Genomic DNA, 27,910 nt, shown 5'->3' on the forward strand with positions numbered 1-27,910 from the left:
AAGCCAGAGACAAGCAGTGCTCTGGTAAAAAAAAAAAAAATTTAAAATATATAAATATATAAACAGAGTGGAAAAGACAGGGCTGAGCATGTAATTTAGTAGCTGAGTGAATATTTCTAATATGTGAGGTCTTAGGTTTAACCTGTAGCACCAAAAACAAGACAGAACAAAACAGGGATGAGAAATCAAGGTCAAGTACCCCACCTGCAGGGCAAAGCTTGTGAGTGGTGGGTCAGTGCTATAGGGGGTTTCTATTTTTCTCGCCCCCACCTCTCTTTTGGGAAAAGTCGGTTTTCCAGGAAGATAAAACAATTCTAAATTCATATGCACTTAATAACACAGTCTCAAAATTGGCAAAGTGAAACCTGGCAGAACTACCAGAGGTAAATACACAATCAAGACCAGAGACATTTTAACATCTCTCTTCAGAACTGAGAGTGTACTGAATGTCAGTAATGACAAGGCACACGCAAATGCCACAATTAGCAAACTCCATCGACTTGAGAGTGAGCGCCAGAGTGCCCACACTGCAAAACACTCGTTCAAGTACAGGTGAAACAGGACAGAAATGAGTACGTGCTGAGCTGTCAAGCAAGCCTCAGCACATTTCCAAGATCTGAAATCACACAGTGCACATTCTAGGACCTGCAATTATGCCAGAAAGAGCAGCAGCATGACTGACGGGAAACAGCACCTGTCTGCTAAGACAGATACTTATTTCTGAAATACCCCTGGGTTGAAGAAGAAATCATGAAGGCAAATAGAAAATATTGTTATTATTATTTATTTAGTTTGTTTAGATAGAGACAGAGAACTTTAGAGGGAAGGGGGAAGAGAAAGACACCTGCAGCACTGCTTCACCACTCACAAAGCTCCAGCCCCAAAATGGGGACCGAGGACTTGAACCTGGGCCCTTACTCGCCAGGTAGGATACCTGCATTGTCAGGCCTATGGCATAGGTTCAAGCCCTATCTCCAAACAGGAGGTGCTATGGCACTGGAAGAAGCTTTGGTGCTGTGATATCTCTCCTCTCTGCCTCCCTCTCTGAGTTTTAAAAAGAGAGAGATGGAGCCTGGATTGGTGAAGTCACATATGCGAAGATCTGGTTCCACAGCTTCAAGTTCACGTGATTTCAGCTTCCATTGATAGTCACATGTCTTGCTGTTTACTGTACTGAGATTATTATTATTATTTAAAATATTTATTTATTTTCCCTTTTGTTGCCCTTATTATTGTAATATTATTGTAGTTGTTATTGATGTCATCATTGTTGTCATCTCAGTCCTAACTGAGAGAAATGGAGAGAGGAGGGGGAGACAGAGAGAGAGGGGGAGAAAAAGATAGACACCTGCAGACCTGCTTCACCGCCTGTGAAGCAACTCCCTGCAGGTGGGGAGCCGGGGGCTCAAACCGGGATCCTTACGCCAGTCCTTAGCGCCACCTGTCCTTAACCTGCTGCGCTACCGCCCAACTCCCGAGATTATTACTATTAGCAATTTACAAGACAGCTGTTGTCACCTGAGCACAATCTCTCATCCTGTGAAACGTGTCTGCGCGTCACTCCAGTGGGAGTCCTCCTTCACCAATTTTTCTTAAAGATTTGCTATTATTTATTGATTGACTGGAGATGGAAATCAAGAGGGAAGTGAGGCGACAGAGAAAGACACCCACAGCAATGCTTCACTGCTCAGGAAGCTTCCCCCCTGCAGGTGGGGACCGAGGGCTTGAACTAGGATCCTTGTGCACTGTAATGCATGTGCTGAACTACTTGTGCCACTGCCAGGCCTTGTTTGTCATTTTAAAAAGTATTTCATTTATTTATGTATTAGACAGAAACCAAGAGGGATGGGGAAGATAGCAAGGGAGAGATAGAGAGAGACACCATTGCTTGTGAAGCTTTTCCCCCAGCAGGTGGGGACTAGGGGCTAGGGGCTGGAACCTTGGTCCTTGTACACTGTAACGTGTGCTCAACCAGGTGTGCTGCCATCACCCACCCCCTTGTTTGTCATTTTCCACACTGTTTTCTTTTCTGCTGGGGAGTGTGTTAACTCAGCTGGTTAATTCCCTCTGCGGCTCTTTCACAGTCCTTGCTCTCAAAACCCCCAAGCCAGCAGAGCAACTACAAAGGCGACATGGGCCTGTCAACAAAAGTGAAGCCAGAAGAATGAACCCAGACTACATAGGGACTGTCTGCCCCGAGGGTTAAGAGAGGTGTGTGACAATAGGGAGGTTATCCCCTCCACAATGCCAGGGTGGATTTAGGGCGCCTGAGAGCAATTACCCAAATTGTCTGGGTTACCGGCTGACTCCGAGATGGCCTGGCCAGCCCCAGAGGGGAGGGGGAACTTTAGAACACCTCCGCTCTTCCTCCCTCCCTCCTCACCTGCCAGCTCGAGGGGCCTGCTCCCCACATACACAAGGTGGAAATGGTCCTGAACATGCCTGAGGTCCCGCTCATCAGCCGCCCTGAGGAATTCACCTGTAGGGACCTTCTGGGTGGGCGACCCCTGGGTTCTGGAGGGTCCCCTCAAAGGCCCACCCTTAACTCATACAGCCACCCACAACACTTTTTTTTCTTCTTTTTTTTAATTACTTGTTATTGGATAGAGACAGAGAAATTGAGAGGAGAGGGGAGATAGAGAGGGAGAGAGACAGAGAGACACCTGCAGCCCTGTTCCGCCATTCATGAAGCTTCCCTTCTGCAAGTGGGGACCAGGGAATTGAACCTGGGTCCTTGCACACTGTTAGGTGTGTGCTTAAACAGGCGTGCCACTGCCTGGCCTCCACAACACTTCTGGAATAGCTATCCAGAACCTGATTTCTCAAGCAATCTGGGAGTCTGGCTTTCCACAGACTTTTTTATTCCCCCCCCCCCCAGAGGTCCCACTGCCAGATGACAACCTGAACTGAAAAGTCAATTTAGGTGGCCAAATGGTGGTGCGCTTAGTTAAGTGCATTATAGTCCTATACACAAGGATCCTGGTTCAAGCCCCTGGCTCCCCACCTATACAGGGGATGTTTCACAAGCAGTGAATCAGGTCTACAGGTATCTCCCTTTCCTTCCCTCTCTATCTATCCCTCTCATCTCAATTTCTCTCTGTTCTATCAAAAGAAAAAGGGGCTGGGGGGAAGTGGTGGATTCATAGTGTTGGCACCAAGCACTAAGCCCCAGCAAATGAAGGCAAAAACAAACTAACGAAAACCAGTCAATTTAATTCATTTCAACAGTGCAGCCGACAGTGAGGCAAACAGCATTGCAGGGCAGGGCTGTGCTTACCAAGCATTTGCCCAGAGCCAGTTCCCAGGCTGCCTGCAAACCTCGGCCAGTCAAGGTAAGTCCTGTCACTGCCTGGGAGATGCTGGTGGCATCTCTGGGCCACGAGTGAACTGTATGCTAGACATGCTTCTGAGTTGCTTCATGACTGAGTACAGGTGGAAAAGAAGGGGGCTTCTGTCGGGGTGCCGAGCCCCCGTACCTGGAGAGGGTTAGTTCCTGCCCCGTCCTACAGGACTTGCTGAGCCTGAGGTCTGCAAACTCCTAGGAGTCCTGTCACTCTGGCTTCCAATAGGGAGTTCTCATGGGTGCTGGGCAACACCCCATTCCTTTTCTTCACCACATGGCAGTGCTCCCATTTTTGTCTGTCACCTCAGAACTGCTCAGCTCTGGCTTATGATGATGCAGGGGATTGAACCCAGGCCTCAGAGTCTGAGACATGAGAGACTGGTGCAGAACCACTGTGCTGTCTCCCCAGACCATTAGTGCTTCCAGACAGTCGGGTGATGCAGAGGGTAACAGGACTTGGCAGGAGCCAGGCAGTGAATGAATGAACAGAGTAATCCATGTGAGAAGTGTGACGCTGGCATGGATCTTCCCCCAAATCCATCTGCCCTCTGAGTGTCTCTGACCCCTCTCAGAAGCCCTGTCTGGAAGCTGGGGTCCAGGAGGTGGCCCAGTGACTGGAGCACTGAACTTGCAAGGGTGAGGCCCTGAGTTGGATGCCTGGCATTGCACGCGCCAGAGTGATGCTCTGGTTCTCCTGCTCTCTTATAAATAAATAAGATCTTTTACATGTATGTATATATTCATATTTTATTTATGTATTTTGAGTAGAAACAGAAAAATTGAGAGGAAGGGGGGAGTAAAGAAGGCAAGAGGGAGAGAGAATGGAAGGGAGAGGGAGAAAAACACCTGCAGTCCTGCTTGGCCACTGGTGAAGTCCCCCCCCCCCCCGCAGGTGGGGGCCAGGGGCTTGTAATGTGTGTCTTTAACCAAGTGCACCAACGCCCTTTAAAATGCTGGGAGTTGGGCGGTAAAGCAGCAGATTAAGCGCATGTGGCTCGAAGCGCAAAGACCAGTGGAAGGATCTCGGTTCCAGTCCCTGGCTCCTCACCTGCAGGGGGGTCGCTTCACAGGCAGTGAAGCAGGTCTGCAGATGTCTGTCTGTCTCTCTCTCCCCCTCTCTGTCTTCTCCTCCTCTCTCCATTTCTCTCTGCCCTATCTAACAACGATATCAATAACAACAATAATAACTACAACAATAAAACAAGGGCAACAAAAGGAAATAAATAAATTTTTTTTAAAAAAAAAGGTAAAAAGCTGGGGACTGGGTGATATAGCACACCGGGTTAAGCTCATGTGGTGCAAAGCACAAGGACCACAGGATCCCGGCTCAAGCCCCCGGCTCCCACCTGCAGGGGGGTCACTTCACAAGCAGTGAAGCAGGTCTACAAGTGTCTTTCTCTTTCCGTCTCTGTCTTCCTGTCCTCTCTCCATTTCTCTCTGTCCTATCTAACAATAGCAGCAGCAAAATCGAGAAAATGGCCTCTAGGAGCAGTGAATTCATAATGCAGGCACTGAGCCCCAGCAATAACCCTGGAGGCAAAAAAAAAAAAAAAGTAAAAAGCTGTCTCGGTTAATGAAGGGAACTGGAAGTGGTTATGTCCAGTGAAATGATCGGTGGAAGACAACTACTAGATGGTTTTGCTCATGTGTGGGATACAGACCACTAAAGCAAGTCATCTTGCCCAAACCAAAAGGCCAGTTAACCAAACCATATGTCTTAAATTTCGTGAAAAGTATGGCGGTTACCAAAGGGGAAGGGAGAGCACAGGGCTTTGGTGGGGTATGCATTGAGTTGTGCTCTCAAGGACACACACACACACATACAGGTGAAATGATACCTCAGAAATCTTACAATTCTGTAGACCAATGTGAAACATGAAGTCGCAAATAATAAAAATACTTAAAAGAGGAGTAGGGCAGTAGCTCAGTGGGTTAAGCGCAGGTGGCGCAAAGCCCAAGGACCGGCTTAAGGATCCCGGTTCGAACCCCCGACTCCCCGCCTGCAGAGGAGTTGCTTCCCAGGCGGTGAAGCAGGTCTGCAGGTGTCTATCTTTCTCTCCTCCTCTCTGTCTTCCCCTCCTCTCTCCATTTCTCTCTGTCCTATCCAACAATGATGGTGACAGCAACAATAATAACTCCAACAATAATTACAACGATAAAACAAGGGCAACAAAAAAGGGATAAATAAAAAATACTTAAAAGAACTCCCTGACTTAGGGAGGGAAGAGAAAGAGGCACATCTGGGTGAGGGTGTGAGGGTGTGAGGGTCCGAGCAGTGGGGACACCTGCTCTGGGGAGACTTCCAGTTGTGGGAGGGGTGCACCTGCAGCAGGAGGTCTGGGGAGTCTGCCTGCCTGGCCCTGCCAAAGGGTCCCAAAGGGTGGAGAGATACTTCAGATGCCAGAGTCTGGAGCTGCCGGGGTCCTCGCCCATTCACAGAGGCCATGGGCACACAGGACCAGCACACACACACATGCACACGCCTGAATGCATGCCTGAAGGAAAATCTAAAAAAAAAAAATGACGGGAGAGGCCGGGTGGTGACACACCTTGGTTGAGCGCACATGTTACAATGCACACGGATGCAGGTTCAAGCCCCCGGTCCCCACCTGCAGGGGGAAAGTTTTGCAAGCGATGAAGCAGGGCTGCAGGTGTCTCTCTGTTGCTTTTCCTCTCTATCTCCCTCTCCCCTCTTGATTTCTGACTGTATCTATCCAATAAATCAATGACAAAGGTAATTTAAGAAAATGGGGAAATAGAGCCCAGCAAGGAATGTCTACAGACCAAGAAAGAACACTGCTCAGGCAAGAGCCCCACAGGCCCCTGCTGCATCGGGGAGACAGACCGGGTCTAACAAGTCAGACTTCGAGGACAAAGGGCTGCCTGGTGCCATCCCCGGTCAAGCAGCAGTCAGGGAGGTCAGGCTTCACACAGGACTTTATATCATTTGTCGGAGGAGGCTGAGCCCTCTGCCCTTAGATAAACCTGCCACCTGCACCCTGATGTCCCTGCTGGTGGCTTGTAAAGCAGCCCCAACCCCATCCTGAGTCAGGAAGCCTTCTACATTCCCATGGGCTCAGGTTGACAGCAAAGACAGCCAGAGTCCAAAATGACAGCTGCAGAAGACCCAATGTGGCTCATGAGGTAACTTAATGCTTTGCCTCCAATGCACTGGGAAGGTTAGGCGGAACTATGTATGATGCAAAGCGACGAACAAAGTAGGCAGTACGATTTATCACAATAATCTTGCATACAGGGGGCCAGGAAGTAGTTACTGGAGCAGAGCCCACTTTCCCATCATGAGGACTTGGTGTTATAAGGGAGCATCATGCAAAGGGGAGGCTTCACAAATGGTGGAGTGCTGTTGCAACGTCCCTCCTCTCTCCTCTCAGTCTCTCTTCCTCTCAACCTCTATCCAAAAATAGAAGAGTCCACTGGGAGCAATAGGGTCATGTAAAAAAAATACTAATAAGGAGTCAGGCTGTAGCGCAGCAGGTTAAGCACACATGGCACAAAGCGCAAAGACCAGCATAAGGATCCCAGTTCAAGCCCCTGGCTCCCCACCTTCAGGGGAGTCGCTTCACAGGCAGTGAAGCAGGTCTGCAGGCGTCTGTCTTTCTCTCCCCCTCTCTGTCTTCCCTTCCACTCTCCATTTCTCTCTGTCCTATACAACAACAATGACATCAATAACAATAAAAAGGGCAACAAAAGGGAATAAATAAATATTAAAAAAAAGAAAAACCTAAAAAATCTAGCAGAAAGCTTTAAAGAACAGAAAAAAACCAAAAAACTAATAATCTTGTGCCTACAATGTCTGGAATAAACAGAAAATAAAGAGATGAGATGTGGAAGGTAATTCAGTCTTAAGAAAACATCCTTCCTTCCTTCCTTCCTTCCTTCCTTCCTTCCTTCCTTCCCCCCTTCCATCTTTCCATCCTTTCTTTGTCATAGCTGATTGTTGGTATGCTTCTAAGACCCCTTCTGTTTCATTGGTTTAATCCCCCCCCCTGCTTAACACTGTATTCTGTTTATATAACCACTGTTAACTACGCACCGCCCTGCCTGCAGGGCATTGGTTTAATCCCCACTGGTTCATGATGTCTTTTTGCTCGACCCCCTCTCATAGTACACCCTGATTTCAACCAGTCACTTTTTGCTCCACCCTCTCTACGTCACATCCTGTTTACACCCTACAAGTATATATATAAGGACAGGATTGTGATTATAGTTAGTTTTAGATAGCTTAGTTTAGATTGCGTTGCGTTCCCCATGAATAAAGAGATACTGAGCTCAGCCATGAGTCCCTGGTCATCTGTCTCCTGCCCGTGAAGCTAGCCCGACAGCTGATAATTTACCACTCTGGGCTGACTTATTTTAACTTGTGCCACAGTAAAAGAGGAAAGAAAGGGCTGGAGTGGGGCCCCAGTGAGAACCGTGGCCACACACTCGATTGCTGTGCTTCCTTGCACCACCCTGGGCAAAGCAGCTCATGCTTTCTTCTTCCCACTGGAGAGGTCACCGGCCAGAGCCATGAGGGAAGACACTGAGGCAAACACAAAGCTGCCCCACACGTGTGCTCAGAGAGCCTGCGGCCTGAACCCCTTCAGAGCTCACCTGGCCTGCAGGTGTCCAGGCGGGAGACAGGTCTCACTCACCTGGAGATGCAGCCGGGAGGACACCCCCGCTGTGGCCTCCAGCAGGACACCGTCTTCCTTCCTGGTCCGGAACATGAGCCCCAGGTACCAGGGCACGGATATGGTGATGTCCAAGTCGCTCCAGGACACGACACTCTCGCCAGTAAAGCGCTGGGGGTGAGGCATGACTGTGGACACAGACACAGGACCCCCTAGAGTCACATGGGACTCTTTCAGGTCAGGAGAAGGGGGACAGGGAGGGAATGGTACCTTTCTCATTATAAGGCAAAGGCTGGTCTCTGAAACCTGTGTTAATCCAGCTCCTGTCCCTGTCACTCCATGAACCCACTCCCAGGATGTCCACCCTCTTCCTAGGGCATGAGGTCAAAGTTTGGGGTTCCCAGGAGATAGGAGGGGGGCCTCAGGACACCCAGGCAGTGGTTCTGGATGCCTGCCTGGCCCACACCACACCTGCTGGGGAGGGGACATGGGGCAGAGCTAGACTGCAGAGGTGGGTCCCCTGGAGAGGAGGCCATAGTCTGAGCCTCCAGTAAGCACTGTGCTGCTATACACACCCTGGCCTAAGGCTTCCAACCACCAGGCACATGGGTGGTGGGCAGGGACACAGGAAGCAGCTGGCCTTCGGGGGCTCTGGGTGTCTGTGGTGGACCAGGGAGGTAGCAGCAAGGGACAGACAACCTCACCTTGTCTGTTTCCTTGGAAAAACTGTGGGCATCAGACAGCACCGGGACTAGGCCAGATGCCAAGTCAGATTGACTTTGCCATTTTGCCTCCAGACCCCTCATAGCCACAGGCAGCAGCCCAGGCCAGAAGGCACCAGAACCCCTCCAGGTGGTACTGACTGCCTAATTGGTGCCAGGAGTCCTTAAATGAGCAACTCACCAGCCAGCAGCCCAGGGTGTGCCCTGTGGAACTGCCCTTGGAGTAACTCAGCCTTCTAAGCACGGGTGTCTGTTTCCTGATCCTCTGAACCCAAGCCTGATAGCTGTTTTCTCTGGCACAGCAGAACTGGCCTGTGGCCTCCACAACAGGAACTGGGGGCATGGCAGCCCTGCCTGGTGCATGCACATGTGTACACACACACACACACACACACACACACACACACACACACACCCTTGTGGCCCGAGTTTTCCCACACGTTTGTCATCTCAGCTGGGCCTCCCCTATCCAGAGCACCCACACAGAGGGAAAGATATCACAGCACACTGTTGTTTCCCCAGTGCACAGAGGGCTGGGTTCAAATCTGAGCCACACCACACATGACAAAGTACCCTCATCCAAGGGAGCCAGTTTGCATGGTGGCTCTCTAACCCATCAAACCCTAAGGAAGCTGGAGCCACATGCAGACTGGGGACATAATTCAGTTCCACATCACCTGTCCCACCACCAGTCTCAACTCCAGAAGGGTAGCCCCTGAGTTGTGCCCACCCCTTCCTGGCTCATTTACTCCTCTAAGGAGCTAGGGAAAGTCATGGGTGGTGAGATACACACACACACACACACACACACACACACACACAACGGGTCCCCCTGAAGCAAGTTCCCACCCTGTTTCTGTAAGACTGGGGCCAGAGGGCAGCTCCAGGGCCATCAGCCTGCAGACATGCAAACACTAGACCCTTCCAAAGGTGGATGCCGGCGGCCCACTCGGCCTCACCTGATCTCACACCCACTTGTGGCTGGCCTTCCATGGACAGCGTGCTCTAGATGCTGCTGGTTATCTAACACCAGACTACATCACAGTGAATGAGCATTCTGAGTCAGCCAGTGTCATGCCCAACACATGCCCAGTGCCAGGGCGACGTGGAAAGAGCTAAGGCCCTGCCTCTGACGTCCTCAATAGGGATGCAGCCAGCTGGGGGCCCTCTCCCAGGCAGGGAGAAGAGATCCTGGGGAACTGGTGGAAGGCAGGCTGCAGACCTCATTCTCTGACTGTCACAGACTCCTGTCCCATAGAAGACTTACTGCTGTGTCCCACAGAAGCTCCCAGATCCCCTCTCACGGCTGTGGCCGGCCCTCACCCCCACAAGGCCCCAGCTCTGACAGTTAGGCACTGCACCTACTCCTGTCTGGGGAGGACCCATGTCTGGGGACACCCATGCCTGCTGATACCTGGGGCACAGCCCAGACGTGAAGGCCCACAGGAGCGGTCCCAGGCACCCATGGAGGGGGCGCATGCACACCCAGCCCTCACCTTGCTCGCAGTTCTTGCCTCCGTAGCGCAGCGGGCACTCGCAGAGATAGGTGTTCCACCTGCTCACACAGGTGCCCCCATTCTGACAGCCGGCTCCCTCGCAGAAGTTCCTCTGAGCCGCACAGCCTACAACAGCAGAACACACGACCGGGTCTTGGTGTGGGCAACAGGTAGATTGGGTCAGAGTGTTGGGGGGGGGACTGTCACTGTTCCCCTAAAGTACCCAGGCAAGCAGCCCAGGGAACAGCAGCCTTAGGCAGGCCCGAAACTCCTGAGCAAGGTGAGAACTGGTACTGAAGGGAGTCGGGCGGCAGTGCAGTGGGTTAAGCACACGTGGCGCGAAGCACAAGGGTTGGCGAAAGGATCCCAGTCTGAACCCTGGCTCTCCACCTGCAGGGGAGTCGCTTCACAGGTGGTGAAGCAGGTCTGCAGGTATCTGTCTTTCTCTCACCCCCCCCCCATTTCTTTCTGTCCTATCTAAAAAAAAAAAAAAAAGAAAGAAAGAAAGAACTGGCACTGAATGCACAGCCCCATCCAGAACGTGAGTCTGGACCGGGACACCTGGTGACAATGAGACCTGTGGTGCAGTGCACGAGAACGGCCTGCATGACCCCACACTGCAGGACCCTCCCCACCCCGGCAAGAGCAGCAGGAGGTGAGTGGGAAGGGGTCCTGTCCTGAGGTTAGACACGTGTCTCCATTCCAACAACAGGTTGCTCCCTGGAGGTGAGGTATCCTCCCCACTGGAGCCAGTGACACTCGGCGGTGGGCCGTACCTGCCCTGGTGCCGTTGTTAGCGATGAAGCTGGCCATGTCCACGTTTTTGCCGTCGACAGACAGGTTCCGCATGCAGCCTACAAACTGCCGGTTCCGCACTGGAAAGTCTTCAGGCAGGTTGGGGACGCCCCCCAGGAGCAGGGGGCCCGTTAGATCCAGGGACCTGGAGGGGGAGCAGAGCCAACCTCTGTGAGGTCTGAGTGGCAAGACATGGCCGTGAGGGCCCCAACACTGCAGCAGCAGCAGGCTTGTCCCCTCGAGTGTCAACCCTCAGAGAGGGAAGAGCCAGAGAGTGGCAGTCAGCAGGTCAGAGCAGAAAAGGCGACCCTCTGTCTGGCTTCCTCACCGCAGCCTCAGATCTAGATAAACTGAGCATTGTGGGTGGGGGCCTGCTGAGTGCCACTGGACACATGGTCCACAGTGAAACGGGAGAGCACGGCCGAGTGGGCACATGTCACTGGCCTCTGGTGACCTTGGAGGGAGGTCACAGCAAAACAGAACCCTGGTTCTGCCAAAGTAGCCGAGTGGCTTGGGGGCTGGAGCGGGTGTGTGGGGGGGTCCCACCTCTGCAGGGCAGATGCTTCGCATCAGTAACAGAAATGAGCATCACCTGCATTGCACCTGGGTGGGGCCAGCTGAAGAAGCTCGAGACTATCCCTGTCCACACCAGATGCTCAGGAGGGACCAAGTTCATCTACCTAAGTCTTCAAAATGCCTATTATATATCATCATCACCACCACCATCATCATCACCACCACCATCATCATCACCACCATCACTACCACCACCATCATCATCACCATCACCACCATCATCAACATCACCATCATCACCACCACCACCATCACCACCACCATCACCACCATCATCATCACCATCACCACCACCACCATCATCACCACCATCACCACCACCATCATCATCATCACCACCATCACCACTACCATCATCACCACCACCACCATCACTGCCATCACCACCATCATCACCATCATCACCACCACCATCACCACCATCACCACCACCACCATCACCATCATCAACATCACCATCATCACCACCACCACCATCATCACCACCATCACCACCACCATCATCATCATCATCACCACCATCATCATCACCACCACCATCATCATCACCACCATCACCACCACCACCATCATCATCACCACCATCACCATCATCAACATCACCATCATCACCACCACCACCATCACCACCACCATCACCACCACCACCACCATCATCACCACCATCACCATCATCAACATCACCATCATCACCACCACCACCATCATCATCACCACCATCACCATCACTGCCATCACCACCACCACCACCATCATCACCACCATCACCACCACCATCATCATCACCATCACCACCATCATCACCGCCATCACCACCACCATCATCACCACCACCACCATCACTGCCATCACCACCATCATCACCATCATCACCACCACCATCACCATCATCAACATCATCACCACCACCACCATCATCATCACCATCACCACCACCACCACCACCACCACCGCCATCACTATCATCACCACCATCATCACTATCATCACCACCATCACCACCATCACCACTACCACCACCACCACCACCATCATCATCACCATCACCACTACCACCACCACCACCACCACCACCATCATCATCACCACCACCCAGGGATGGCACAATAGCTACAGCAAAGGTCCTAAAGGCATGAGGTCCAAAATGCAACCCCTGGCATTATGTGTACTAGAGTGATGCTCTGGTTCTCTCTCTCCCTCATCCTAACAAATCAATCTTTCTGAACTACTCTCTTTTTGGGGGGAGGGTGAATCTGGTTGAGTGCACACCCTGGCATGCACAAGGACCTGGGTTCAAGCCCCACTGCTCCCCACTTGCAGGGAGAGGAAGCTTTCAGGAGTGGTGAAGCAGCACTATATATAGGTGTCTCTCTCTCTTTCCCTATCTCCCCTCCCCCTCTCAATATCTATTTGTTATGTCAACAAAAAAGGGGGGGATGGCTGCAGGGAGCAGTGAATTCATCATGGAGGTACCAAGCCCCAGCAATAACCCAGTACCATGACCCCCAGTGGTAACCTAGGTGACAATTAAAAAAAATTAGTCTTTGTTAAGAAGGCATCAAAGCAGAAACCCAGGACCTCACCCATGAGCTGTTCAGCAGACACCCAAGCCCAATTCTCTCTCCTTATTATTTTTGAATGGAGACAGAAAGAAATTGAGAGAGGGGTGATACAGAGGAAAAGAAACAGAGACACCTGCAGCCCTGCTTCACCACTAGTGAAGCTTTCCCCTTGCAGGTGGGGGACCAGGGACTTGAACTCAGCCCTTGTGCATTGTAATGTATGAGCTTAACCAGGCTCACCACCACCTGGCCCCAAGCCCAATTTTTTTTTTTTGAAATTTTGTTTATATTTATTTATTTTCCCTTTTGTTGCCCTTGTTGTTTTTCATTGCTGTTGTAGTTATTGTTGTAGTTATTGATGTCATCATTGTTAGACAGGACAGAAAGTAATGGAGAGAGGAGGGGAAGACAGAGAGGGGGAGAGAAAGACAGACATCTGCAGACCTGCTTCACCACCCGCTGCGCTACCACCCGAGGCCCATCTCTACTTTTTTTTTTAAGAAAAAAAGAGAGAGAGAAGGGAAAGCCAATTGTCTAGAGAAATAGCTCAGTGTTTTAGAGCACAGGACTTTCATGCCTGCGGGCTCAGCCTCAAATCCCTGTACTACCAAATGCCAAAGTTGAACTGTTCTGTCCTCTCTGTTTCTCTCTCTCTTTCTTCCCCCCTCCCCTCCCCCTCCTTCCTGAGGAGAGACCCCCACAGCAGCATCCAGATTTTCTGACGCTCCCCATGGTTCTGGGGCTGGAACCCCAGGCCTCATGGCACAGCAGTGTGCTTGAGCAAGCAAGCTACTTCCAGAAAAAAAGAAAACTTAATAACAAACATTACCCCCCAAACACAATTATCAATCCAACCAAAACCCTCAACCTGGTCCTGAGGTTGACACAGAAAAAGGAAATCCCCAGAAAGGCCACACAGGTCTCTATCATTGCGTCCTTGTTCACAAACTAGAAGGAAGCCCAAGAAACCCCCAGTTCATCTGGGCCTACCAGAGGGGCAGGCAAGTGACCAAATGCTAGCTCAGGGGACAAGTGTCCACTAGGAGTGGCCAGTAATATCATGGACACAGGGTTGGGGACATTGCACCCTGGACTTGGCTTAGCCACTGACTGTTTCAGCAGGTGTTTCTAAGGGACTTATTCTAGAATGTTCTAATGTGTTGAAGGAAAAGGCCTACCCAAGGGGAGGGAGGTGTTTTCCTCAGTCTGGACTGGGCTGCAGGGTGCTGGGCCCAGCCTGCCCTGCATCCTGCCCTGGGAAGCCGTGAGGGCCTCCACCTGGAGCAGATTTCTTTTTTTTTTCTTTTTTTTTTTGCCACCAGGCTTATCACTGGGGCTTAGCCTGGCGCACTTAAATCCACTGCTTTCAGCAACCACTCCCCTACCCCCCATTTTTTCTATTTTTTTTTTACTTTTATTTGATAAGACAGAGAGAAACTGAGAAGAAAGGGGGGATAGATAGAAAGAAGAGAGACAGAACGTGAAGCCCCGCTTCACCACTTGTGAAGCATCTCCCTTGCAGGTGGGGAGCAGGGGCTTGAACCCAGGTCCTTATGCATGGTAACATGTGCGCTTAACCGGGTGCACCACCGCCCCGCTGCCATGGCAGATGCTCACTTTTTAGAGCCACTCTGAGTGCCTTGGGCAGCACAGCTGTAGTTCCCGACAAAGCTGCCGAAACGAACGGACACAGTCGTGTCACAGGCGTCCACTGTCACCACAGCCACCTTCTCTCCAGACGGTCCATGAGGCAGGCCCAGGTGGCCGATGTTGGGCTGTCGGGAGAAAGCACAGAAGACATCGGTGAGTGAATTCCACCCCGTCTGCACCCCTCCCAGGGGACAGAAACAAGAAGACGTGGGAGCTGGGGCCACCTGTGGACAAAGCACAGGAGTCCCCTCCAGAGTGTAGCTGCGTGTCTGTGTATCTGTGTGTCTGTCTGTCTCTCTCTCGGCAGGGCTGGGGTCTTGCACGTGCATGATTTCACCACCCCCAGGACACCTCTTCATTTAGGAAGGAAGGAAGACAGGAAGACCACGGGAGTTGGGCTGTAGCGCAGCGGGTTAAGCGCAGATGGCGCAAAGCGCAAGGACCGACGTAAGCATCCCTGTTTGAGCCCCCAGCTCCCCACCTGCAGGGGAGTCACTTCACTGGCAGTGAAGCAGGTCTGCAGGTGTCTGTTTTTCTCTCCCCCTCTGTGTTCCCCTCCTCTCTCAATTTCTCTCTGTCCTATCCAACAATGACGACAACAGTAATAACTAAAACAATAAAACAACAAGGGCAACAAAATGGAATAAATAAATAAATAAATAAATAAATAAATGTTTTTTAAAAAGGAAAGAAAGACCATGAGACCGAGAGAGGCACCACAGCACTAGACCTCCCTCCAGTGTCATAGTGTCTCTTACTGGGGCTCGAACCTGGGTCGTGTGCGTGGAGATGCAGTCACCCTACTTGGTGAGCTTTCTCCTGAGCCTCCAGCCTCTTCCTTTAAACCATTCCCCAAGACAGCTGTCCTGAGTTAAGAGCATACAAGTTGTGTTCTTCTTGAAACATCGGGGTGTGACCTGATGTGAAGGGTGTTTTTCAATGGGGAGTTAGTTAAGACAAGGGCATACTGAACTGTGGGGTGTCCAAGATCCGCTATGGCTGGGATCCTTGTAAAAGGCAGAGACACAGGAAGACTGGGGAACTCTGTTGCCACAAGTCAGTGAGCAGTAAGGTGCACCAGCACCCTGAGAAGCTGGAAGAGACAGGAAGAGCCAGAAGCTCAATCCACACCAGGATGTCAAACTCTGGTCTCCAGAACTGACTGAGGACACTCCTGTATCTTTTTAAAAAAATAACTTTTTTATTTTTTTATTTTTTACACCAGAGCCCTGCTTAGTTCTGGCTTATGGTGGTGGTGTGTGTGGGGGTTGGACCTGGGACACTGGAGCCTCAGGCATGAGAATCTCTTTGCATGACCATTATGCGATCTCAACCCCCACCCCCGGCCCGACACTCCTCTGTTTTTGTGTGTGTGTGTGTGTGTGTGTGTGTGTTTTAACTCCTCTGTTTGCAACACTTTGCTGTGGGAGCCATTGCCAAAGGCTAGGTCCCATCTACCTGCGAGCCTAAGCATCAGCTAGGTCCTTGGTGGGGAACACATGGCCCACAGGCAGGACACAGCCCGTAAAATCACTTGGTCTGTTCCTGCCAGGGAACCAGAAAGAAGCAGAACTAGAAACTGAGCAGGTGCTGGGGTTTTTTTTAGTTGCTACCAGGGTTCCTCTGAGGCTCAGTGCAGACATAAGAAATATAATACTCCCAGTAGCTATCTTTGTCATTTTTTTTCCTTTTTTTTATTTGATAGGACAGAGAGAAATTGAGAAGGGAGAGGGAGAGAGAAAAGGAGATACCTGGAGCACAATGTCAATACTTGTGAAGATTCCCCCCTGCAGGTGGGGGCCGGGGGCTTGAACCCCGGCCCTTCCACCACCTGGCCCCCAAATCCACCTTTGGCAGCTCTAACACGATGCCATTGGATGCTTCTGTCACAATTGTGGGCACGGGTGGTTCATTACATCATTCTCGATGCCTCCCCCCAACCCCCAAGGTTTTATAAAAAGTGTCATTGAGGGAGTCAGGCGGTAGTGCAGCAGGTTAAGTGCAGGTGGTGCAAAGCGCAAGGACCGGTGGAAGGATGCCAATTCAAGCCCTCGGCTCCCCACCTGCAGGGAGTCGCTTCACAGGTGGTGAAGCAGGTCTGCAGGTGTCTCCCCCTCTCTGTCTTCCCCTCCTCTCTCCATTTCTCTCTGGCCTATCCAACAGCAACAACATCAATAATAACAACAACAATAAAACAACAAGGGCAACAAAATGGAATAAATTTTTTTTTTAAAAGTGTTATTGAGACAATGTTGGTTTACAAAGCTGTGCCTGATGCATGTTACCTGCCACAACCCCCATTGAAGTCTCCTGGATCACCCCTCCCTGCTTCCCCATATGTGACTTCAGTTCTGGAATTACCTAATGGCTCCTCCCCCTCCAACCCCCAACCAGGGTGTCACCTGTACTCAGTGCCTGCATGATTCAACTATTCCTGGTGGTCAATTTTTTGTTTTTGAACGTGCATGAGAGACAAAGAGATATGTGATGGAAGGCAGGACATGGAGCCCCTGGTGGGAGGACCTGAGCCAGGTGGCTGAGCTGTTTGACTCACGGGTCTCAGGGGCCCTTGCTGGGGGCCTGGGAGTTGCGCGCAGTGCAGAGTCACTTCAGCAAACCATCTGGCCTGGACAAGGCTAATGACTGGACCTACTTCTCTGCCTACCAGACAAGGAGTTACTCCCAGAACACCTGTCTCCTATGGATGACTGCGACGTTGAGGTTGACGTTAATGTAAGAAGTCACCCAGATTAAAAAAAAAAAAAAGTCACCCACCAACCCTCTTAGATAAATCCAAGGGAGGTTTTTAACCATGCCACTCATTTTCTCAGTGCATGGATAATCTTTTCCATCGGTTGATAAAGATTAGAAGCTTGGCTATACTATATCCTTAAAGAGTTCCAGATAAGCAATATTTAGATGAATACATACATATATACGTATGGAGGGGGGGAGGGGTGGAAGGAGATGGAATCTGTTTTCCCACTTCATGGCAGCAGGCTGCTTTGGAGAATGTGCAAAAGTTCCTATTATGGGATGCTTAAGTGCTAGGTGCCATCCCTGGGAAAGAACCGTCCCCCAGGCTGCACAAGCCCTGAATTATCTCTACAAGTTATAATTTACATTTCTGGGGATGGGTGTGAGACTTCCAGGGGAAGAGGTAAACAGCACTTAGGTTTGGGCAGCTGTGATGAGATAGTGCTTTACAAAGTTTACAAAGTTGCGGCCTCGTCAACAGCTGCTTGGAAGCAAGAGCCCCGAGCCACCCCCTGGAGCAGAAACGTCTAGGAAAAAGAAGACACGCTCAGTGTCTGCAAGCAGAGCTGTACTTCCTGCCTAGGCCCAGGGAGAGTCTCCGAGCCAGTGAGTGTGGCTTTGAGGAAACCAGCCCCTCACCCCAGCAGCTGCTAAGTCAGAACCTTGGCATGTCAGATAAGAACAAACAGTATCTGGAGCTATGGGTCAACCAGCCAACGCCCGTGTCCAGGGGAGAAACAATTACAGAAGCCAGAACTCCCACCTTCTGCACCCCATAAAGAATTTTGATCTCTACTTCCAGTGGAGGAGAAGTGATGGGGGGAAGATGACCAGAGGGCTCTGAAATCCAACTCCATCAGGACCAGAGAGAAGAGGAAAAGGGAGGGACATTTGGACATAGTAGTAGGTATATGTGTGACTTGAAAAGGAAGAGAAGATGGGATCATAGAGAAAAGAAAAAGGGAGGCAAATTAATACAAATACAGATATCTGTAGAAATAATAGTTAACCCATGTCTGCAACCTTAGGACTCCTGTAGCTTCCAATGGAGGGGTTGGGGACTCAGAACTCTGGTGGTGGGGAGGGTGGGGAACTGTACCCCTGTCATCTTGTAATTTTGTAGATCAATTATTAAATCACTAATACAAATGTAAACAATATATGTATATGGAACAAACAACAGCCACTGGGGACACCCCGCAGACCTGCTCCACAGAGTCCTCAGTCACCCCTTCCCCAGCGCAAAGCAGTAAGGGCAACAAACCAGGCAGAGGCTGCCTGTAACAGCAGCGCTGGGGAGGGGGCCTGTGGGAGGTGGGGTTGGTTGGTCCCTTGAAAAGTAAAGGGGAAAAAAAGAGCAGAGTCAGGACACGACCCAGTAATCCCCCTCCCGGGTGCACAGGCAAGGAACCCAACAGTGGGACTTGAAGGATGATATGTTCACAAATGCTCATGGGAACACACAAATCACAGTGGCTGCAAGGCAGAAACAGACCAGCAAGAACTGAGGGAATTGGGTGGTAGCGCAGCGGGTTAAGCGCAAGTAGTGCAAAGCGCAAGGACCGGAGTAAGGATCCCAGTTCGAGCCCCTGGCTCCCCACCTACAGAGGAGTCGCTTCACAGGCAGTGAAGCAGGTCTGCAGGTGTCTATCTTTCTCCTCCCCTCCTCTCTCCATTTCTTTCTTTTTTTTAAAAAAGATTTTATTTATTTAAGAGAAAGATAAGAGGAGAGAGAAAGAACCAGACATCACCCTAGCACATGTGCTGCCGGGGATCGAACCCGGGACCTTATGCTTGAGAGTCCAATGCTTTATCACTGCGCCACCTCCCAGACCACATCCTCTCTCCATTTCTCTCTGTCCTACCCAACAATGACAACATCAACAACAATAATAACTACAACAATAAAAACAACAAGGGCAACGAAAAGGAATTAAATAAATATTTTTTTTTAAAAAGGAACTGAACCGGTAAACAGAACATGACCTCTCCACACAACAGAACAGTTTGAAAGGTTTGAAAAGGAAGGAAAGATCAGTATCTGCTTGAGCATTACAATGTTCAAGGACCTGGGTTCAAGCCCCTGGTCCCCAACTATGGGGGGTGGAGGGGAAGCTTCACAAGTGGTGAAACAGTGCTGCAGGTGTCTCTCTGTTTCTCTCCTTCTTAATCTCCTCCTCCCCTTACAATTTCTCTCTGTCCCTATGCAAAATAAAGATTTTTTAGAAGTATTGATTCATTTAAAATAAATAAAATATTTTTAAAGAGAGGAGAGACTATATTTTTTGAAAAACCTGTTTTCTTCCTGCTTGTCTTCATTTGGATGCTTTAAAGTAACAGGTGTGCGCGCACGTGTGTGTATGTGTGTGTGTGTGTGTGTCCGTCCATATATGCAGAAAAGTAGTCAATTCTTTTTTAAAAAAAATATTTATTTATTCCCTTTTGTTGCCCATGTTGCTTTTTTTTTATTGATGTAGTTATTATTGTTGTTGTTATTGACGCTGTTCATTGTTAGATAGAACAGAGAGAAATGGAGAAAGGGGGGGGAGAGAAAGAGAGACACCTGCAGACCTGCTTCACCGCCTGTGAAGCGACTCCCCTGCTGGTGGGGAGCTGGGGGCTCGAACCAGGATCCTTATGCCGGTCTTTGCGCTTTGCGCCACGTGCGCTTAACCCACTGCGCTACCATCCGACTCCCAGTAGTCAATTCTTATAAAGAGCTCATGTTTCCACAGCCTTTCAACCTGCGGCAGACAATTCCTCCACCAGGAGGCTGATGGGAGTTTGATTTCAAACGCTGGATGCTGGGGAAGACGGTATTGGAGGGGGGATGCTGGGAATCAGACACCAGGAGGGGCGAGTCTTGGGAAAGACACGGATTCACACTCCATGTCAGAAAGGATTCACCGCAGCTCCTAGCAGAGTTCACAGATGGCTGGGTGTAAGAAGCATTGTCCCTGTGGACTCTGCCTCCTTCAACAGACCCAACTCTACCCCAGGGGAGACACTCACCAGTCCATAGCCAGCTCTCACACACACACACACACACACACACACACACACCCCTCCAAGATCGGATGGCATTTCCCTGAAGCTGCTGTGGAAACAGACAAAGTGAAAGGACAGAGACACAATGTGTTCCCAGGATCCAACCCAAATTCAAGACCTCAACGTCAGACAGAAAGAGCTGCCAGCGCCCCTCCCCACACCCCAGACACCAGGCTCACAGGCAGGGAGAGAGTCTACCTCTCGGGCTCACTGACTAGACGGGTTTCCCCATGTGGCCAAACTGGCCATACGACTTGGAACTCAGCTGAGGGTCTGGAGTCTCCATCACAGCGAAGCAGCCAGTGGCCGAGGTCAGACTGGCTGTGGGTAAGGAGACGCCCGTGGCTGTGGGGGCTTGGTCTGCAGGTACCACTTCTCCTTCAATATTTATTTATTTATTCCCTTTTGTTGCCCTTGTTGTAGTTATTATTGTTGTTGTTATTGATGTCATTGTTGTTGGATAGGCCAGAGAGAAACAGAGAGAGGAGGGGAAGACAGAGAGGGGGAGAGAAAGAGAGACACCTGCAGACCTGCTTCACCGCCTGTGAAGTGACTCCCCTGCAGGTGGGGATCCGGGATCCTTAAGCCAGTCTTTGCACCTTCTTCTTCTCCTTTTTTTTTTTTGAATCTATTTATTTATTCATGAGAAAGATAGGAGGAGAGAAAGAACCAGACATCACTCTGGTACATGTGCTGCAGGGGAATGAACTTGGGACCTCATGTTTGAGAGTCCAACGCTTTATCCACTAAGCCACCACCAGGAGCACGGCAGGTACTGTCCCTTCCCTGTATTTGCAGTGAGGAGGAGGAGATGGGAGGGGTCTTTTTCAGGCAGAGAGGTGGCTTCACAGTACAGTGCCTGCTTTGCATATGAGGCCCAGGCCTCTATCCCTGGTAACACAAAAGCATGCACGGGCCTGCCCACGTGTGCGCACACACTCCTACAAAGCCTCAGCCTGCTCCTCTTGGGACCCTAACAGGCCTTTCTCTGTCCCCAGAGTCTGAACAGAAGAAGAGAGGCTCCTAGACCTTCTCCAATGTCCCTCCCAGCCCTCCAGGGCGACCTCCTTCCCAAACCTCCTTTTTGACCAATCCAGCCCCCTCAACCCCTCCCTCCTACTGCAGGCTGCAATACTCGGGCCCCTCAGTGAAAGTGAAAAGGGAGGGCGGAGCTGTTGAAGAGAAAGCACAGAAGAGGCTGAAAAAGGCAGAGGGGAGGGGGAGGGGCAGTCTCAGCGGGAGCCACCAACAGCCCTGGGGGCCCAGCTCTAGATGCAAGACAGGCTCCAGTGGGTGGGAGGCACCTGGTCCTCAGCTCAGCCCAGCTGTGGTCCCCACTAGCTTCACCCTGTGCCTCAGTTTCCCCCCACTCCAAAAGCAGGTTCTCCACATCCCCCTCAGCCCCCCCACCCCACACACACTGCTTCCCCAGGATCTCCTCCACTTCCCCCTCAGGGTCCTCATGCACACACTCCCAGTCCTCATGACACCCCCACACACTGCCCCCTCAGTGTTCATCCCCCCCCCCCCCGCCGCTGCTCAGGTAGTCTATTTCCTAATCCAGGTTGGAGCAGAGAATCGGGAGAGGGTGGAGGGGGTGGGCCAGCAAGGATCCCCAACCCGACTGGCAGCAGGTGCAGGTGGAGAAGAGTGGCCACCCCCAGACAGGCTGGGGAGAATGCCAGCATCCAGCCCATAGGCCTGCGGTGACTTTCCATAACAGAGGCCAGGACACAAAAGCTGGGGAGGTGGGGCACCTCTGTCCCCCAGAACAGTGTTTCCATAGCAGGTGACTCCACCCCGTTTTGGAAAATAACATCATATTGAGGAAAGGAAGCAGGAGGCTTGGTCTCACGGGCCCCAGCAGGTGGGGCTCCCCTCACAATTCTGGGTGCTGAGCTCTCCCAAGTATCCAAGGAGGCAGCCACTAGGCTTCTCTTGGTTTAAGGGAGACAGAGACACCCTCACATCCTGCTCCCAGCTCAGAGAAGGGTAAGGGGGTCGTGGACACCACCCAGGCCCCAGAGTGGCGGGACACAAAACCAACCACAGGGTGTAGCCAGCACCCCAAGAAAGGTTGCTGACATGTACATCTGTATCTGCAGAGGTGCCCAGTCCCCACTTCTGTTTGCTCAGTCGGAACCCCACCTGCCTCCTTTCTTCCTCACAAATGCCTCCAACAGCAGCGCCCCCACCCTAAGGTGGAGGTGGGGAGGGGGCGACAATACCCAGAGTAGCGGCTTCTGCTTAAGGCCCTTGGCAGCCCAGACTCCATCCCCCGACCTGGGAACATTTCCTCCTTGGACCTCAAACCCCTCAAATAAGCATTCAGTCCCCACGTGGCTTCAGATATGCACCCCAGACCCAGATGTGAGCCCCGCCCCATCCTGCACCCTCATGGAGAACAAGGCACATCTGCACAGGTATCTGGGTCTGCCCCTCTCCCCCGACACACACACACACACACACTGAGCTGGGAGACTGGGGACCCCCTGTGTGAGGGCACCACTGAGGACGTTTGTTGAGGGTGGACAGGAAATGCAACCTCCAGGTGAGCAGAGGGAGGAAGCCAGGGGGCAGAGGACCTCAGGTCCCAGCAGTGGGTAGCAGGCCTGAAAGCCAGGATACCGCCCTCCATACGAATGAATCCACTGCTCCCAGCAGCCACTGTTTTCCTCTACTTTTTTTTTTTTTAAGTTGGATAGGACAGAGAGAATTTGAGGAGGGAGGAGAAATAGAGAGGAAGAGAGAAAGAGACACTTGAACACCTGCTTCACCCCTCACAAAGCATCCCCTCTGCAGGCGGCAAGTGGGGGCTCAAACCTGGGTCCTTGCACTTGGTAACACGTGCACTTCGCTGGATGCGCCACCGCACAGCCCCCATGGTGCAGTCCTAACAGTGAGAGGAACCCTCAGACTCAGGCCTGTGGGAGCCTTGGGGACTTGGGAGTGTGGAGTGGAGGGGGGGGGGGTGCTTGCCAAGCTCTGTAGAAGGTGGGCAAGGCCAGCACTGCCCTGGAGATTCCCAGGAAGGAGAAAAGTGGCCTGCAAAGTCACAGCCTAAACACAGGGCATTCTGATGCACAAACAGCTGAGTTTTCTTACAAATCAGGATAAAAAAATAAAATGAAACCCAAAATGCCCCACCTTCCCAGCACTTCCTCTCAGGGCCTTGTGATGCTCAGGTTACAGCCAGGTAAAGTCTCAGCTATGGCTTCGGCCTTGTGTTTGAAAAGGCCTGGAATCTTAGCCAGGCAGCTGCAATGAATAAACTCTTTCTGCTCCCTCCCCAAGGTGTAGGGTGGTCTTGGGGTCCTCTTGTCTCCCCACCCAGAGCTCCCCAAGGGAGTATCCCCACCACAGCACAGGGCTTGGGTCTATTTACACATACAATTGAAAAATGCTCATTCCCTAAATCACTTTTGCAATCAGTGTGTGTGTGTATTTTTTTTTAATTGCAGAGTATTAATGTCTGAAGAAAGAAAAGCGACCAGGGTTCCAGAAAAGCTGACTCCTCTGGAGCCAGCAGGAGGCATCACAGTATTGGGGGCACGCACCCCATCCTACCTTGTTGTAGTACTGCACCTGCACCGAGTGCCACCGCCCATCACTCACACCCCCGGGAACCTGTGGTGCCACTGTGGTCTTGGTCTCGCCTGGAGGTTAAGGGTTGGGCCAGAGAGAAGACAGAGTTAGCAGACCACTGAGGCTAAATGTCCTTTTGATCGATATAGTTATTTTTAATCTTTTCCCAATAGAAAGATACAAATAGAAACATAGAGGGAGTGGTCCGGGAGGTGGTGCAGTGGATAAAGCATTGGACTCTCAAGCATCAGGTCCTGAGTTTAATTCCCGGCAGTGCATGTACCAGAGCGATGTCTGGTTCTTTCTCTCTGCTATGTTTCTCATTAATAAAAAAAAAAACAACACTTTTTTTTTTTTTAAAGAAAGAAACATAAAGGGAGAGGGAGAAACACAAAAGCTTCTCTCAATGCTGTGGGGGCCAAGCTTGAATCTGGGTCATGTCCATGACAAAATAAGGGGACTATCCACGTGAGCAATCTTGCCAGCCCAGGAAAATGTTCTCCTTTTTCTTTTTTTAAGCCAGAGCTCTGGGTTACAGTGGTGTTTGGAACTGAACCTAGAATTTTGGAGCCTCAGGCATGGAAGTCTTTTTGCATAACCATTATGCTCCCTACCCCAACCCTATTTGAAATTTTTTAAAGATCTACTTCTGTGTGACACACAGAAAGAACTATTAACATTACTCTGGCACGTGCACTGCTGGGGATTGACCTCAGGACCTCATGCATCCACCTCCCAGGCATACAGCCATGGCTACCAGGGGTGTCGCTGGGGCTCGATGCCAGCACTGTGAATCCACTGCTCCCCGCAGGATATTTCTTCCTCCCCCCAACTTTTCTTCCCGTTTCATTCGATAGAACAGAGAGAAACTGAGAGGGGAAGGGGGAGATAGGGAGAGAGAAACATCTGCAGGCCTGTTTCACCACTCGTGAAGCTTCTCCCCTGCAGTGGGAAGCAGCAGGGGCTTGAACCCAGGTTCCTGTTCGTGGTCACACGTGCACTGAATCAGGTGCGCCACCACCCAACCGCCCACTGTAAATATGTTTCATCTATGATGTACGAACCTTCTGTGATCTCCCAATGTTTGGAGAGCCAAGCTGCAACTTCTCCCTTCCCAGCAGTGTAAATAATACTGCAGTAAACATCTCTGTGTGGTCTGGAACCACCACTCCCCAAAATGGATTCCCGGGTAAAGGGTCATGGCAGCCCAAAGCAAAGCCACTGACGGACCTGTTGGGGGCTGGAGAGTGTTGGACCACCCCTGGGGGAGGCCCTGGAGGAGACCCTACCTGCTGAGAAGGTGAGCTGCACCTGCTCGTCCACGATCTCCAGGGCGATGAAGTCGTGTTTCTCGTTGAAGCGGCCGTTGTAAAGCAGCAGGGCGTTCCTCTCCTGGGTGGCAAACCTGTGGGCCAGACAGGAGCTGTCACACGGCAGCCGGGAGGGTGGGGGGAGGCCGGCAGGAGGCTGCCTGGACACAGCAGGCCCAGCCATGGAGGTTGCCAGCCTGGGCCATACTCAGGACAGACACTGGGCCCAGGCACGTGGCCTTCACATCAGGACCTGACAGTCTGGAAAACCTGGCCCACCATGCCCTTTACTGAAAGCAGCAGACTAGATTCCACAGAAGGATTTGGTTGCCGTGACCTGGAGAGTATGCACAGATCGCCTCTGAGTATTCTAGGACTTTTCCACTCAGAGAAGTTTGCTCAGAGAACACATCTCCTGCTTCAGGAAGGAGACCGCATGCACACACCTTAGGGAAGAGGGACTCACATGCAGAGGGCCAGCACCCATGACCACCCCAGGGCCCCTGTTGCCGCCGCAGCGCGTTCTTCTGCTGCTACACACTGCGCCCTTCCCCACCCCAGGACCTCTGCACCTGCTGCTCCTCTGCCAGAAGCGGTCTTCCCTGGCTCTGTGGCTCTCCTGGGGGTCACGCCAATGTGCTTTCCAAGGCTCCTCGGATCAAAAGTGTGCCCAAGGACACCTCCCACTCGGTTTCCTTCTCAAAGGATCCCACTGATCCGCTGCTTTCATGAAAATGATCCTTAATAGGCAGGGAGGATGACTCTCGCTCAGTGTTGCAGCCAGGGCCGCAAACAGCTGAGCACGCTGTGCCGAGTCCCGGAAGGAATGAGGGCACAGGCGAAAAGAGCAGTGGATGGGTGAAAGCTCACAGGCTGTCAGAGCTCAAGTGTCTTGAGAGAAAACCCAGGCCAGAGAGGAGCCGCACTAGGAAAGCCGTCTCCCAGCCCACGGTGCTGAGGGTCCCTGACGGGAAGGTCATGCAGACACCCCGAGTCTCCACAACACCACCCTGTTCAGCGGACTGGCACCCCTTGCCCGAATGATCTGAGCACTATTTCCTGAGTTGGCGGGATATCTCTATCACTGGAGACTGAGTGGAGGAAATTCTTTCTTCTGGTTCAAGACCGCCTCCTCATTTTCCTGCTGCTAGAGTCCCTTGGACGCCTGACCCCCGCATTTCCCTGGAGTGATGTACAACTCCCAGGTAGACCTCGAATCCCATCTGGCGTCATCAGCGTGGCTGAAGGCACACTCCAGAGCAATCACAGCCACGCCATGACCCTGGAGGAGGCATGAGCTACGTGGCAGGGGACCGCCAGACCCGCGTCTCCCTCCTTGATCCCTCTGCTGTGGGCTTCCCTTAGGTGGCTGCTGGCACAGGGTGTCAGTGTCCATTAATCCTGGGGAGGTCCCCACTCATGCCAGGGTGGGGTCGAGAGAAGGAGAGGAGGGAGCAGGGCCAAGGGGAGGGTCTGGACGGTGCAGGAGAAAGGAGGAAAAGCCAGAAACAGAATCCCAGGCTGGGAGAGGGGCCCAGGGGGCTCGAGAACAAAGCCAGGCAGCAGGGAGAGGGGTAGGGAGGGGGGTGGCAAGTGGCAGCTACCCTGGCGCTTGGCAAACAGAGAGCAGAAAGAGGAGAAGCTGCAGGGAAAGAAACCCCTGAAACAAAAGCCAGTCGGCCGGTGCCCTGGCCCATCTTTCTCACGGCTGGGGAGCCCCTTAGGAGGCACAGAGGCCCCCCCTCACGGGGCCCCACCACAGAGCCATCTCTGTTACCACTGCTCCATTGGCGAGGTTTGGGGAGGGCTTTTTACAGTCCTGCTTTTTTAATTATTATCTTTATTTATTGGATAGAGACAGCCAGAAATCAAGAGGGAAGGGGGCTATAGAGAGGGAGAGAGACAGACAGACACCTGCAGCCCTGCTTCACCACTTGCAAAGCTTTCCCCTGCAGGTGGGGACTGGGGGCTCAAACCCGGGTCCTTGCACACTGTAATGCATGCGCTTAACCTGCTGCGCCACCACCCGCCCCCCTTTTTAATATTTTATTTATTAATGAGAAAGGAGGAGACAGAGAAAGAACCAGACATCACTCTGGTACATGTGCTGCCAGGGATCGAACTCAGGACCTCATGCTTGAGAGTCCCATGCTTTACTCATTGCGCCACCTCCTGGACCACCACAGTCCTGCTTTTTGAAATGATTCCCTATGAAACACTGATTCTGCCGCGCCCCTGTGGTCTTCAGCCACTGCCAGACATGTGGGAAAGGTCCATAAATTGCTAGCAAACATCTTCTCTAAAAAAGCCTGTGTCAGGGCTCACCGCCAGGGTGCACACTTTACCATGCATAAGGACCCGGGTTCAAGCCCCCGGTCATCATGGCAGAGCATCAGAGAAACGGTGCTGTGGTGTCTCTCCTCTCTCTGGCT

At 51.7% G+C, this 27,910-nt stretch overlaps 1 protein-coding gene across 2 annotated transcripts in view; it reads right to left on the reverse strand.

Moving 5' to 3' along the window:
- The window catches only part of CELSR1 (cadherin EGF LAG seven-pass G-type receptor 1), a 174,665-nt gene that overhangs the window by 54,930 nt on the left and 91,825 nt on the right, over positions 1-27,910 (reverse strand). For both annotated transcript variants that reach the window (XM_060188786.1, XM_007522468.3), the window contains exons 4-9: positions 25,458-25,573; positions 24,151-24,239; positions 14,746-14,903; positions 10,972-11,135; positions 10,196-10,321; positions 7,999-8,165 (exon numbers count right to left, since the gene is read on the reverse strand). In XM_060188786.1, coding sequence (XP_060044769.1) covers positions 7,999-8,165; positions 10,196-10,321; positions 10,972-11,135; positions 14,746-14,903; positions 24,151-24,239; positions 25,458-25,573 — 820 coding nt within the window. The remainder of the gene's footprint in view (positions 1-7,998; positions 8,166-10,195; positions 10,322-10,971; positions 11,136-14,745; positions 14,904-24,150; positions 24,240-25,457; positions 25,574-27,910) is intronic.

Source organism: Erinaceus europaeus, chromosome 4, assembly GCF_950295315.1.
Source record: "Erinaceus europaeus chromosome 4, mEriEur2.1, whole genome shotgun sequence".
NCBI classification, from domain to species: Eukaryota; Metazoa; Chordata; class Mammalia; order Eulipotyphla; family Erinaceidae; genus Erinaceus; species Erinaceus europaeus.